At 41.2% G+C, this 15,016-nt stretch overlaps 1 protein-coding gene across 8 annotated transcripts; it reads left to right on the plus strand.

The window, feature by feature from the left end:
- Positions 1 to 193: 193 nt before the first annotated feature.
- LOC129379015 (gastrula zinc finger protein XlCGF57.1-like) lies at positions 194 to 8,233 on the plus strand. 8 transcript variants are annotated; one of them, XM_055059563.1, is made up of 3 exons: positions 194 to 256; positions 373 to 551; positions 1,672 to 4,530. In XM_055059563.1, the coding sequence occupies exon 3, from the start codon at positions 1,687 to 1,689 to the stop codon at positions 3,478 to 3,480; it is 1,794 nt and encodes a 597-aa protein (XP_054915538.1). In that variant the 5' UTR covers positions 194 to 256; positions 373 to 551; positions 1,672 to 1,686; the 3' UTR covers positions 3,481 to 4,530. The 8 variants fall into 8 exon arrangements, 7 of the variants coding, with proteins under 7 accessions (XP_054915538.1, XP_054915530.1, XP_054915549.1 ...); XM_055059555.1 differs by having other exon boundaries at positions 205 to 256; positions 370 to 551; XR_008608127.1 differs by lacking the exon at positions 194 to 256 and having other exon boundaries at positions 280 to 551; positions 1,672 to 4,351; positions 4,455 to 4,530.
- The last annotated feature ends 6,783 nt before the right edge of the window (positions 8,234 to 15,016 follow it).

The following is a 15,016-nucleotide window of genomic DNA, read 5'->3' on the forward strand; positions in this document are numbered from 1 at the left end:
GCAAATAATCGTAACAAGCATTTTGGATAAACTCTACCTCTGAATCACATAGACAATATAGATTTTTTGTTTTTAATTGTAATTATGTTATTGCTTATGAATCCGTGTAATATTTTTAGCATCCCGATCCACACCCACTTCCAGTAGGTGGCGGTAATGCTCACCTGAACGTTGCTCACCAAATGCCGTTAAACAGAAGAAGAGCTCGGCAGGCTAGGCAACCGCCACAACCAAAAGCAGAAGAAGGAATTTGAACGTTGGTTTCTTTCTGCTCTTCGGCTAAACTTTGCTAACCTTCACATTTTGTCTCACTGTGAGCTCCGATAATGTTAACAGTCTCACTTTAATGTCGATGTTTGTCTGTTTTAGTAGGTCAAACACCCAGTGAGACCAGTTAGCCTCCTGAGAAGCTAACAGCTTCAGGAGGAGAAGTTACCAGCTTCTAGTTCCAGAGAATCGCGAAAAAAACTTCGCAGGAAGATTATTGGACTCTTATTGGATTCTGTGCGGCTGCCAGATCTTCTTCTAGGGAATAAAAGCAATACTGTCCGGTAAGAGAACCGTCTTTTGACCAATTAAGGCAACAAATGTTTGGTAGCTTCTGCGTTGACTGCTAGGTGCTAAAAAACGTCAGCGTGTCCTCCATATTGGGAGAGGAAACAGCAACAAGTCACTCAGTACCGGGAGCGGAAGTGCTGCGGTTTTAAGCTCCATTCATTGCAGTTTAAGGCTCATATTGAACAAACGTACGTGTTCTACTCGTTAGGTTATAATTTTTTTTTTATTTTAGTGAAATAAGTAAACACAATTAAGTTTGTTTGTATAGCAACAAGGCAGTTCAAAATTCTTTTCATCATGAAAAACATCAAACGCATAAAAAACATGTATAACGACAAAAACCCTAAATAACACAACTGACTTCCAATTTGTGAAACTGATTTCATTGCTCATTTAACCCATTCTGACATTTTACTCCAAAAACGCAAATATTCTGCTACTTATTTTAACTTTCTACATTTACTAATCTTTATTTTTGCCCCATAAATTCACTCCAAATTATAAGAGACAAACCTTTGCGACTTTTATGTTTGCTGGGAATATGTTGTTTGTGAATTTGTGTTTTCATCATTTAAATAACACTAAGTGGTAGTCATACTATTTCCACCGTCAAGAATGTTAAAACAGCAGAAACTGACTTCCTTTAAATCTCAACTAAAAACCACCTGTTTAGAATTGTATTTGAAGTGTAATATGTAACAATGTATTGTTCTGTGTTACATTACTTTGTGTTTTTGTGTTCATGATGTAAAACACTTTGAAATGCCTTGCTGCTGAAATGTGCTATACAAATACAATTTGATTTGATTTAGGAAAATAAGTTTATATGATTCTTAGATTCATCTTGATCAGTTCTCTATGTTGCTCTAAGAGAAAAGTCCTATAATGCACAGACTCAGTCCAGTAAGAGAAACAAGATAAAATTATTGTAGTGTATAAGAATAGGAGCAAATAATAAGTTTTACTCCCAATACCAAACTGGAACCTCCTAATACTTAAACATTTTCAGGTGTTTTTATGTATTTTTAAAGCATTTTTTACCCAAATCAATTCATATCAATACATTTTGTCAAAACCTTTAATATTAAAGTGTGTCATTTGTTGTTCCTTCAGGTCCCAAACAGCATCATGTCCGTTAACGTTTGGGTTGTTGCTGGTGATCGGTTACTCATTCAAAGAGAAAGCAACTCGGTTGGTGATCACAACTCACCGACTGATCTACAGATGAAAGAGGAAGACAGAAAACCAGATTTAAACCAGATGAAGGAGGCACCACAGTATCAACCTATCAAAGAAGAACAAGTTGAGCTCGACATCTTTCATGACGAGAAGTCTGTTGTGAAGACGGATGCCGATGTCTTTCAGGTGTCTGCTGGTTCTGATGAAATATTCCAGCATAAACCTGAACTGCAGCAGATCACAGGGATGAAGGAGGAACCAGAACCTGAACAGATTAAAGAAGAACTGGAGGAACTAGAAATGGTACAAATTAAACAAGAAGAGGAGGAACTCTACAGTGATCAGGATGAAGATCAACTTGTAGCAAAGCAGGATTCCTTCAGAGAAACTCTTACGCATGAGGAAAAATACAGCAGTGAACCCGATCCAAACCAGAAACAGGTCCACCCGTCCAACTCCCCTGGAGCTGAACACCAACCAAAGGACGGATGCAGAGATAAAGACCTGGTTTTGGATGTAGATGAAGAGCGGACAAAGAATCAGAATGAAAGTGTTAAACACTCTGAAATGAAAAAGCTAAAGAAAAGCATGCGTTCCTGTAAAATATGTGGAAAACATTTAATCAGGAAAACTCTCCTGAAAATTCACATGAGAATCCACACTGGTGAGAAACCGCATACCTGTCAGGTCTGCAGTAAGTCATTTAGCTTTAGCAGTCATTTGGTTCGTCACATGAGAAATCACACTGGCGAAAGACCATTCTCGTGTCAGACTTGTGGGAAAAGCTACATCAACAGAAGCAGCTTAAACGCACACATCAAGGACCATCTGGGAGAGAATTCATTCCCATGTGGATTGTGCGATAAATCTTTCACCAAGAGTCAAAATCTGGTTTGTCACATGAGACTCCACACAGGCGAGAAACCATTCTCATGTCCAATCTGCGGAAAAAGCTACGTAAGTAAAAGCAGCCTGAAAAAACACAGCATTACACACAACCTAGTAGACACAGGCGAGAAGCTGTTCTCATGTGGTTTGTGTGATAAGTCTTTCAAAAACAAACGAGGTCTGGTTCGTCACGTCAAACTGCACTCTAACAAGAGGCCATTCTCATGTCCCACCTGCGGGAAAAGCTACACAAGTAAAGGCGCTTTAAAAGAACACTCTAGAGTTCATCTACCTGAAAAGCCATATCCCTGTGACCTCTGTGATAAAACCTTTGCAGCCAAGATTAACTACGACCGCCACCGGAGGACTCATACAGGTGAGAAGCCATTTTCATGTGAAGTTTGTGGGGATTTTTTTATTGACAAGTTGGCTCTGGTTAAACATATGAGAAGTCACACAGGGGAGAAACCGTTTCCATGTGACCTGTGTCCTAAATTTTTTCATACAAAATTTAATTTGGCGTGTCACATGAGGACTCACACTGGTGAGAAACCCTATCCTTGTGACCTTTGTGATAAATCGTTCATATCCAGAGGTAACTTGGACCGTCACCGGAGGAGTCACACAGGCGAGAAACCGTTTTCATGTGAAGAATGTGGTAAATTATTTACCAACAAGATGTCTATGGTTAAACACATAAAAAATCACACAGATAAGAAGCTCAAGAAGAGGTTTTCCTGTAATCTTTGTGAATCATCTTTTACCGACAACATTCAGCTGGAAGATCACCTGAGGAGCCACACAGGTGAGAATGTCTTCTCTGTGGAAAGAAATTCGCCAAACTTTCCGGTTTAACAAGTTGGACTCAAACAAGCACTAATTTACCTGCTCGGTAAATTATTGGGTTCCGGTCATAATCTGACTGGATATGTACGTAAATAAGCCTTAAAAAAAGTTTGTAGAATATATTTTGACAGGCAGGGGGAATGTGACCAGGGCTATTATTATTACTTATGTATTATTGTTTTCCCCACTTTGTATTTTACAGGTAATGATTTTACCTGTAAAAAGGCATCTCATGCTAACTGGCTTATGCCAGGGGGAACCAGTATACTTTTGTCATAGAAAACCAGCAGCTGTCTTAATTGAAAGCTAATCAAAATATAGAATGTTATTTAAAACATTTATCTTTTTGCCTGTAAAAATGATTTTTGTCCATTGTTTTATATCAAACAAAATAGAAACCAAATAGTTTCTAGTTGGCCAAGAAGCCTTTTTTATTCTGTAAATTTGCTGGAATCCTTCATCTGAATTGTTCTTATTTTTGCTGTTTATTGATATTTTTCTTATTATTAATAAGTGTGTATGTGAAAGAATAGTACTCTTTTCATAAAACTGTTTGTGAATATTGATTTCTGCAAAAATAATTACAATGAAATAATATATTTTTTTAAATAATTGCATAAATATTCATTCCCTTTGGTGTTTCTAGTTTCTGGAACCGGGATCACTTGAGTTCACTGTTAATAAAGACTTGTCTGTCTGGAAGGTCCATTCACTGGTTCATCAGTTTTCCTGGCTACTGCATCAAGATTAAAGAACTCTGACCAATCAGAGAAAAGCTTATTGAGAAGCTTCAACCGTTTTGTTAGGAAGAATGGAGAAAAACTGCAGCGTCCGCAGACTTTCTGATTCCAAATGTGCATCTAAAACTGAGTCAAACGGGGTGAATATTTATTCAACCACTTATTTTATGTTGCATATTTGTATTTGTCATTATTTTGTACAAATCTGTTTTCACTTTGACATCAAAGGCTTTTCTTTTGCAGATTTCTTCTAAAGGTTCCATTATGTTGCTTAAGATTGGTTTGTAAAAACAATAAAAAGGGTAAAACATGGTGAATAGTTTTCTATGTGCTTTATATGCTTCTGCATAAAACATGAAAATGATTTACAAGATTTCAGATAAGACGCACGACTAAACATCCACAGAGGAAAAGGATAACTAACAAACTCAGACTTTGCTATTTTTGTGCTTGTTCTGTCTTGAGTGTCTTCATATTAAACAAAACATTTGTCATAGGTCAAAGGTCACCCAACCTATCACATTTACAATATCAAAGGAAATATGGTGATAATCGATTGTGCTACAAATATTTTAGCAGCACAGCATGATTAATATATATCAGTTTTGTAAATAAGACTTCGTTCTCACAATATACCAACAACTGTGATTTTTTTAAAAGACAGAATTTACAAACCTTTTTGGATGTCGTGTTTTCCCCCGTCAGTTGTAATACTCTCCCGAGTCCAACAGGTGGCGGTAATGCGTCGACCTGCAGGCTAAATGCCAAGAAGAAGAGAACGAAAGAAAAAGGATCAATTAAAAAGTTTTTGTCGTTTTGCTCTTTATTGAGTTTGCCCTCTTATTTTATCCCAATAAAAGCGCTCACAGCCGCTTCGGCTGCCTGGTGACAGCGCTTTCTCTCCGATTTCTCTCCGTTTAAAGAGCAACAGCAGCCGCAGGGAGAGTGGTTAGCATCGGAGCTAAGTGAGAAGCTAACCCCAGGACATAAGAAGCAACCGGTTTCCCTTTAGAGGAAAGGATAAAAATGAGTTCACACCAACAACACTGAACGTTCATTGGGAACTGGTTTGCATTTTCTGTAACCAAAGAGAAACAACCTGATAACCGGGTAAGAGAACCATTTTTAACGAGCCGTGTCAGCAATTACAAGCTAACAGTGTTCTTTAGATGCGGTGACACGTCCGCCATATTGGGAGAGGAAACATCGGTAACCTCACCCTTAAAATGAGTAAATGAACAGATGTTTTAGCCATTAAAGCGTTTAAATGAGATGAGGCTGGAGTTCAGCACATTTTCCACATCAAAATGAGTCAGTTGAGGTGGTTCTGCATCCACAAAAATACAGATTGTGAAAGAACCACAGTATGAACAATTAAAATATTTGACACCATTGACCGATATATATTATTCCAGCTGTAGAGTTGGGTTTGACTCTCTGGAACAGCACCTTACTGGTTTGGGTCTTGCATAAAGAATAGTGCCTTTTTTGTATCAGTAGGTCATTTCTTAGCATGGGAGACAAAACTGCTATGATGATGCAGCGGATCCCTTCTTTAATGTCTGCATGCTCCTAATAACTCAGGTTATAACAAGCAAATAGATTAGCTACCATAACTATGCGGATGAAAGTTGTGGTATCATTTGATGCGTAAATGATACCATAACTTCATCATCGCATCATTTCAGTGACTGAACCCATCCAAGCACTGAACAGATGCTTAGAATAAATCAATGCATCAACGTGCCATAATTTTCTCCAACTGAACAGAAAAAAAGTTACTATCTTTGGACCTAAAGAGTCAGCACACAGCTTCAGTTATTACAGCTAGAAACTAGCAATCGGGTTAGACATTTGAGTGTAGTGATGGACTCTGACCTGAACCTTCAGAGCCACATAAAGACAATTCTAAACTCCTGCCACTGGTTCCCTGTAGTTACTGTACTGTTGTTAGTCTGTAAATTGCTGACTCAGCACCACAGGACCTTAAAGATCTGCTGCTGTTTTATCAACTATCCAGAACCAGACAAACAAACATCCAAAAAACTGCAAAACTGCTGAAACAACTGAATTCCTTTAAACCAAGGCCTTGGGATCCCTCTCCCCAGTGACATTTCCCCCTACAGATTACTTTGACATTTTATATTTATATTGTTTATATTTTGGTCATCTGATGGTAAAAAAATGTTCTTCTTTCCGTCAGGCCGTCATCTTCATCATGTCGGCGTTTACCTGGGAGGTTGTTGACGATCACTTTCTCATTAACAAGGAAGGAAACTTCAACCCTGACAAGAAGAAACCAAACGACCCAGAGAGGAAAGAACAGGGACGACCAGAACCAAAGCTGATGATGGAGATTAAAGAGGAAGAAGACCGACAGGTGGAACTGTCTGGTGATGCAGAGCAGGTTGTTGTGAAGCAGGAGACGGACGCTGAACCAGATCCACCGACAACCGAGGAACATCAACCAGTCAAAGAAGAACAGATTGAACTGAGTGTCTGTAACAAAGTGGTGAAGCAGGAGGCAGAAACCTTTACAGTTCCACCTAGTGAGGTTCTCCTCCACAGAGAACCAGAACTTCACGTGATCCAGGCGAAGGAAGAATTGGAATCTGAAGGGATTAAAGAGAAACAGGAGGATCTTTCCAGTAGTCCAGATGAAGACCAGCATCTACTGAAGCAGGAAATCGATGAAGACCAGAACCAAATCCTCTCTACAAGCTCAACTGAAGCCCACGATCTCAGTGAGACGCTGCATATCTGCAAAGTGTGCAAGAAATCCTTTGAAAGCAGCAGTCAACTGGCCGATCACACAAGAAGTCACTCTGGTGAAAAACCCTTCCAGTGTCTATCCTGTGGAAAAGCTTTCACCAAACAAAACAACTTGGCCGTCCACATTAGAACCCACACGGGTGAGAAGCCGTTCTCCTGCCTGACTTGTGGAAAAGGTTTTACCCAGAAAGGCAACTTGAGCATTCACATGGCAACGCACTCGGGCGAGAAGCCCTTCTCCTGCCCGACTTGTGGAAAAGGTTTCACTCAGAAAAGTAACCTCCACATTCACATGAGAACCCACTCGGGCGAGAAGATGTTTCCATGCGAGCTGTGTAGCAAATCCTTCAGCTTCGGTTGCCAGTTGGCGACTCATATGAGAACCCATACAGGCGAGAAACCGTTCCTTTGTGTAGCGTGTGGAAAACGCTTCTCACAGCAAAACTACTTGACTGTCCACATGAAAATCCACACAGGTGAGAGGCCTTTCTCCTGTCCCACTTGTGGAAAGAGTTTTATCAAGGAGTGGAACCTGACCGTTCACATACGACGCCACACAGGTGAGAAACCGTATCCTTGTGAAGTTTGTGGTAAGTCCTTCATCAATAAGAGTCATCTGACCAACCACATGAGGACTCATACATGTGAGAAGCCGTTCTCCTGCCTGACTTGTGGAAAGAGTTTCACCAAACAGGGTAACCTGACCGACCACATCAGAAGCCACACAGGCGAGAAGCCATATCCGTGCAAAGTGTGCAGCAAGTCATTCGTCAACAAAAGCCATTTGACCAATCACTTGAGGACTCACACCGGGGAGAAGCCGTACGACTGCAAGCTGTGCGGTAAATCTTTCACAGACTGCAGCAGCATAGCTCAGCACATGAAAACACACACCGGGGAGAAGCCGTATCCGTGTGACGTTTGTGGTAAATCCTTCAGGAACAGAAATCACTTGGCGTGTCACATGAGAACCCACACAGGGGAGAAACCTTTTTCATGTCCGATCTGCAGAAAAAGTTTTACCCAGAAAGGGAATTTGAGTATTCATGTGAAAACTCACACAGGGGAGAACACACAGGCATGAGACGAAGCATTCTGCGATTTACATGGTAAATTCTTTTATTCAACATGTGTATAATACAACTGTCGTTATCTTAACCTTCTCAGAAAAACTTTTAAATCTAAAGCTGCTTTCATACCTGATGGTCCGGTAGACTCGGTTCTGTTCAAGTAGGGACGTCTGGAAACAAAGAGCCATGAAAATAAAACATATTCTTTTTAAAATATCACCAGCTTGTTGTTGTAACATGGTAACAGAAACTTAATAAGCATTTAGAGCAGCTGGTTACATTTCAAAATAAGAGCATCAACATAAATCACACTGTTTGAATAACTAACAGTGAATTTTGTGACATGTTTCTAAATGTTTCTATCTTGTCATTACAGTAAAAAACTAAATCCATTTTGGTTACTGAAATTGTTTGAACCTGACAGTTAAAAACAAATAATAAAGAAAAAGAATTAAAATGATCATATTTTATTACTTATTCTGGGCTTTATTGTTTTTATTTGTATATAGTATTTATGTTTTCTTGTCACTTTTTCAACTACATGTGGCTGCAAACAAATTGATGAATTCTCCTGACCTGTTTAGTGAAATATATTGTTGAATTATTTAGTGATTTATTGAATCTTATTTTGAATCAGTTTATTTTTCCTCCTAAATCTGTCAGACTGAAACTCCTCGTCTCATTTTTTCTGACTTGTCTGGAAAAGTTTTAAACAACAGAAACAAACCCAAATCTTTAGATATTTTTATCATCTGTGATGCTAATAAAAGACTTAAAGTTTCTAACAATTTAGATTTTATTTATTCATGCCATAAACATACCAATTCAATATAGAAAACTTTTAACAAGGCAGATTTGTTCCAGTTGCCCAGAATAAATTACACACAGGCTGATTGGTTTCAAGCCTTTAATTCTGTTAATTATGATCGTTTTCTTCTTCGAGAGGCAGAAGAAATAGTTTAGATCAGATTTAAAATATTACAGCAGATCAATTAAATACATGTAAGTGCAGATTGTGAGGGAAAAGCACAGATACTGTGACCTGGGAGAATAAATGTACTGAAACAAACTGCATCATGTTCAACATTCTGACCTTCCACCACTAGATGGCGACATTGTTCCTAAACTGGAATATGATCATGTCAGGATTTCAACCCAGATGGAAAATATTAAGAAAATCCAACATTTATTATTATTCTATCAAAAATCCCTTAATTGTTCAAATAAACAATTAAAAATCACAACTGCTTCTCACATTTCAGGTGAATTTATTCATCAGTTGCTACAGGATTTTATGAAAATTAGCTTATCTGCAGCCTTTCAGGATGAACAGACGGATCCTGAGACACATTAATGTGTCCAGAAATTGAAATCTGAAACGAGGACGAAGCAAAACTAAAACACTGGGAACAAAATGTAAGATATCGGTTTCCAATTGATAAGGAATCTGGAAAAGCAGAGAGAAATATTAATGCAGAAATGAATAAAGCAGACACCAGTAGAAAAAGCCACGTAGCATCAGCAGCTTTCAAAGGTTTCCTGGACATCGAGCAGCTGCTAGTCTGCAGTCCTGAAACAAAACAGTTAATTATTGACTAAATATTCAACATAATAAATAGATGCTTGAAATAAAATCATGTCTTTAGCTCCAGACTGATGTTACTGTAACATTTTGACCCGTTTTAAGCTTTAGGAGAAAATTCACAGGAGAATGAATTGAACCTCAATGGGAGGATTTGATTTGATCAAACATTTTACAGCTCAGTGAAACTGTTGAAGCTGTTTCAACACTGACCTCCTGAGATCCATGACGTTTCCAGATCAGCCACATGGTGAGGAAGAGGAGCAGCAGGAGGAAGCAGGACACAGAAATGTGAAAACCAACGTTTGTCTCTGGGTGAAACGACAGGATTCACTCTTTAAAGGAGCAGCATCATATAAAGTCAACTTTATCATATTTATATTGTTATTCTCTCATCAAAACAAAGTGTTGCTTTAATCAACCAGAGCAAAGCGCCTGGCTGGACCAGCTGCTAGTTTAATCAAACTTCAGTTCTTATCTGACAGCATCGCAGCTTCATCTGAACCACGGTAAAGATGTTAAAATCCAAAATGTCACTGTTTACGTTTCATTGTTTGGTGGATCAGTTTGAACCTGTTAGCAGAACGTTAGCTGCTCTGTTCAAGTGTTTTAGTGAATTGTGTGAATGGACTGATACTCAGTGACGGGTTCGGGTCGAGGACAGACTGGAGCACAAACACCAGAATCACATTTCAGGTCAACATGTTCTGAGCCGTCCAGCCAAAACGTTCAGCTGTAAAATGTTTGTGGATGTTTTTACCGGTTCTGTTGAAAAGGATTTGGAAACCTGGACCTTTGACCTTTAGCTCCTTGCTGCCTGTGAGGTTCCATAAAACCAGGAGGACGGTCTCTGGTCGGGCCGAGTCCCAGAGGCACACAGAGCATTTAGAGGAGAAGATGAAGGAGAAGTCACAGGGCGCCGGCTCGGACCCGTTGGTACGGCTCGGACCGGTTGGTACGTCGGGTCCAGAGGTTTCGGGTCCAGTCGTCACAAACGCCTGAAATGACTTGAGCCTCTGAGGAAGAGGAGCTGAAGCAGCTGAAGTCTGACTGAAGAAACAAAGATTTCATGTCAACATGCAGCAGGAAGTTAAAGACAAACTACCATAAAACAGAAAAAGCACAGAGTGATTAACAGCGCTAAGCCCCGCCTCCTGGCTCTGATTGGTTGTTTTAGTTAGAACTGGGAGGCAGCAGAGCAGCTCAAGTTTTTTCACAGATGATCTCAAACAGGTGCTGCTTCCTGTCCAGGCATTGCAGGTGTGGACTCACTTCCTCCAGGTTTCCTGCCAGAACCAGAACCGGAGAAACTGCAAGAACTGAAGCAAACAGGAACCACATGTTTGGTGAGCCTAGAAAATGTAAAAAAAATAAAATAAAATAATAATCAAACTAAAACCTTACAGGCTGAAGGTCATTTAACAAACATCCACAGTAACACCTCAGTATACACAACCTGTAAATTTAACTCATTTGTTGTTTTCTTTATTCGTCTGGAGGAGAAAACCATCAACAAATTCACTGAGTTATTTACAGATTCTTTATTTTCCATCATGAGTCAGATGATCAATAACTGGATTCAGGATTCGTTTTGTGTGCATCTGCAAAGGCAGCGCAGCAACTTGAACCAGCTGTTAAAACCAGTAGCAGACATTTTATCCATTATCAACAATAATCAAAACACATCAAATACGTTGATCAATCTTCCATTTATTATGGTTCAAAAGAAACTGAGCTTTGCACCAATCAGACCCATTTTCTTACCTGAAGGTGAACGTTGAGACCATCTGCAGAATCTGATGCAAAACAATCAAATCTTCACACTTATAGTTTCATAAATCTCTTCTCTTTGGGAATCGATGACAGCCTGATGGTACGAGACCTGCTGACCAGAACCTGCAGCCAGAATCAGTTGGACTCGGTTCTTTGTTTTAATACGTTTTTTGTTTTCCTTGACAGCAGCTCTGGACGGAGGAATCTGCAGGAGGTGAAGTGCAGAGCTTTGTGAAACCAAAAGAGCAAAATCCGCTCCACCCAAATTCCATCATGCAGTCAAGAAACAGAAAAAAGTGTTTTACTGAGGAATTCAGGAAGAATCAAGAGGCGACTGCAGCTTCTGCTGAGAAAGTGACAGGAATATTATTGCTGCTTTTAATTTCAATTCCTCTCTAGACTTTCACCAAAAATGTATTTGGACATTTAGTTGAGATATTCTTATTTATATTCAGTTTTAATGAACAAAAATACATTCTGTCCTTTAAGGTTTTAACTTGAGGATTTCTGTCCTGATGGCAAAACGATGAACAGCAGCGATGAACCGACATCAGCTGCACAAGTCCATGTAATATCCTTCTGATGTAGAAAACAATTTTTGAGTTGCAGTGTATCCATTAAATAAATGCAATTAAAATTAGTAATACGTATATATATATATATATATATATATATATATATATAGCAGACTGGATAGCTCAATACATAAGGCATCAGTATATCACCCGAGAGGGCAGGGTTCGAATCCAGTCTGGGTCCTTAGGCAAGACCCTTCAAGCTACTGCCTACCTCATACCATGAGAGATACTAAGTTGCATAACATGCCGGCTCAGACGTCGCCCGGCCAAACAAGGTCTGCGTCAGGTGTTGGGGAACCAGAGCACCTTGATGACAAATGGGCTACTGGAACAAGACGGAAATGGGCGAGAGATGAAAATGTGGATCTGTTGGAATGCTACTACTCAAGTAACCCTAGTGAGAGAGGTTACATGCAAAGACTGGGGAAGGAATGGTTACTTCGACATCCCCAGTCAACACTAAGCGCTAAACAACTAGTAGCTCAGTGTTCCAACATCTGCAAACGGCAACTGCTATCACAACTTGAGATTGACGAGATACAACACAAATGCTACGGCAAAAGGGAGGAACCCGGATGTCAGGACTGTGGGGACTTAACTACAAGTCCCCACCCAGTGAGGGGATACACGGCCCCAATGAGCGAAACAGAGCTGAACGAGACAGCTGCTGACCTGAGAGAGAGAATCATGACCCGAATGACAACCAGGCCTCCCCGGCGCCAATTACAACGGCTGAGTGAAGTACCATCTGAAAGTCTCATTGAGAATGTGAATGCAGCATTGAGAACGATCCCTACCAACACCATAACAGAAACCAATGAGCTGATCTACAACTCAGCATCAGTGATCCTTGAGATACTTGGCTATAAGAGCAACCATGAGACCCAATACCACCATGGAAAAGACGGTTAGAGGCTAAAATCAAGGTAACAAGGAGGGAAGTGAGCCAACTGTCAGAGCTCCACAAGGGTGCAATGAAAGACCAGTACCCAGAAAGTACAGGCAGATGCCCATACCTGAAGCACTCGAGACTGCCAAACAGAGGCTCCAAGCCTTGTCCAGCCGCCTAAAGAGATACACAAGGGAGAATGAATCCAGAAGGATTAACCGGCTCTTCTCCACTCAACCAGCTAAGGTGTACTCTCAATGGCAGGGTAACAATAACAACAGAGCAGACCCACCAAGGCTGGAGACGGAACAATACTGGAAAGGCATATGGGAAAGGGAGGCGTCCCACAACAGCAATGCACAGTGGCTGATCTCTCTACGAGAGGACCACAGCAACCTCCCTGAGCAAGCCCCGGTAACCATCACTGTGACAGATGTCCAAGAAAGAGTCTCAGGTATGAAAAACTGGACAGCACCAGGGCCTGACATGATCCATGCCTACTGGCTAAAGAAACTCACTGCTCTCCATGAGCGAATGGCAGCCCAAATGAACCAGCTGCTACAAAGTGGGACTCACCCTGAATGGTTAACTGAAGGGCGGACAATCCTAATCCAGAAGGATCCATCAAAGGGTCCAGTCCCACCCAACTACCGACCAATAACCTGCCTCTCCACAACCTGGAAGCTCATGTCAGGCATCATAGCGGCCAAGATAAGCAAAACACATGGATAAACACATGAGCACGGCACAGAAGGGTATCGGTGTAAATACCAGAGGAGCCAAACACCAACTCTCGTAGACCGCACAGTTGCCCGAGACTGCAAAACCCGACACACCAACCTGTGCATGGCTTGGATTGATTACAAGAAAGCCTATGACTCAATGCCGCATACTTGGATCATTGAATGCTTAGAGATGTATAACATCAACAGGACTCTGAGAGCCTTCATTGCAAACTCGATGAGGCTGTGGAAAACCACCCTTGAAGCCAACTGCAAACCACTTGCACAAGTGTCCATCAAATGTGGCATATACCAAGGAGATGCTCTGTCCCCGCTACTGTTCTGCATAGGCCTGAACCCCCTCAGCCAAGTTATCAACAAGACTGGCTACGGATACAGACTCAAAAATGGGGCCAATATCAGTCACCTACTCTACATGGATGACATCAAGCTGTACGCCAAGTGTGAGCGAGACATCGACTCACTGATCCACACCACCAGGATCTACAGCACTGACATTGGAATGTCATTCGGACTAGAGAAATGTGGTCGGCTGGTCACAAAGAGGGGGAAGGTCATCCACACAGAAGGGGTCTCACTCCCAGAAGGAACAATAGCAGACATAGAGGACAGTTACAAGTACCTAGGTATACCACAAGCAAATGGCAACCTCGATGAGGTCACAAGGAAAGGAGCCACAGCTAAATACCTCCAACGAATAAGGCAAGTCCTGAGAAGCCAGCTCAATGGCAAGAACAAAATCCGTGCGATAAACAGCTATGCCTTGCCAGTAATCAGATACCCTGCTGGAATAATTAGCTGGCCAAAGGAGGAGATAAAAGCCACAGATATTAAGACCAGAAAGCTACTAACAATGCATGGAGGGTTCCATCCCAAATCCAGCACCCTGAGACTGTACACGAGCCGCAAGGAAGGAGGCAGAGGACTAGTGAGTGTGAGAACCACTGTCCAGGACGAAACAACTAAGATCCATAAATACATCAGGGACAAAGCCTCAACAGACAATGTGCTCAGTGAATGTCGCAGACAACAGGGAACGGAGGTTGAGGTGCCAGAGATACCATCATGGGAGGACAAACCCCTACATGGGATGTACCACCAGCAAATAACCCAAGTGGCTGATATCAGTAAATCCTACCAATGGCTGGAAAAAGCTGGACTCAAGGACAGCACAGAGGCCCTCATCCTGGCAGCCCAGGAACAGGCCCTAAACACCAGAGCAATAGAGGCCCAGATCTACCACACCAGACAAGACCCAAGGTGTAGGTTGTGCAAGGAGGCCCTGAGACAGTCCAGCACATCACAGCAGGGTGCAAGATACTGGCAGGGAAAGCGTACATGGAGCGACATAACCAAGTGGCAGGCATAGTGTACAGAAACATCTGTGCAGAATATGGA

Source organism: Poeciliopsis prolifica, unplaced genomic scaffold (genome assembly GCF_027474105.1).
Source record: "Poeciliopsis prolifica strain line A6 unplaced genomic scaffold, Auburn_PproV2 SCAFFOLD002, whole genome shotgun sequence".
Classification (NCBI taxonomy): domain Eukaryota; kingdom Metazoa; phylum Chordata; class Actinopteri; order Cyprinodontiformes; family Poeciliidae; genus Poeciliopsis; species Poeciliopsis prolifica.

Bases quoted from the DNA above. Each gene is read 5' to 3' on its own strand.
- LOC129379015 (XM_055059563.1), top strand. From the start codon at position 1,687: ATGTCCGTTAACGTTTGGGTTGTTGCTGGTGATCGGTTACTCATTCAA.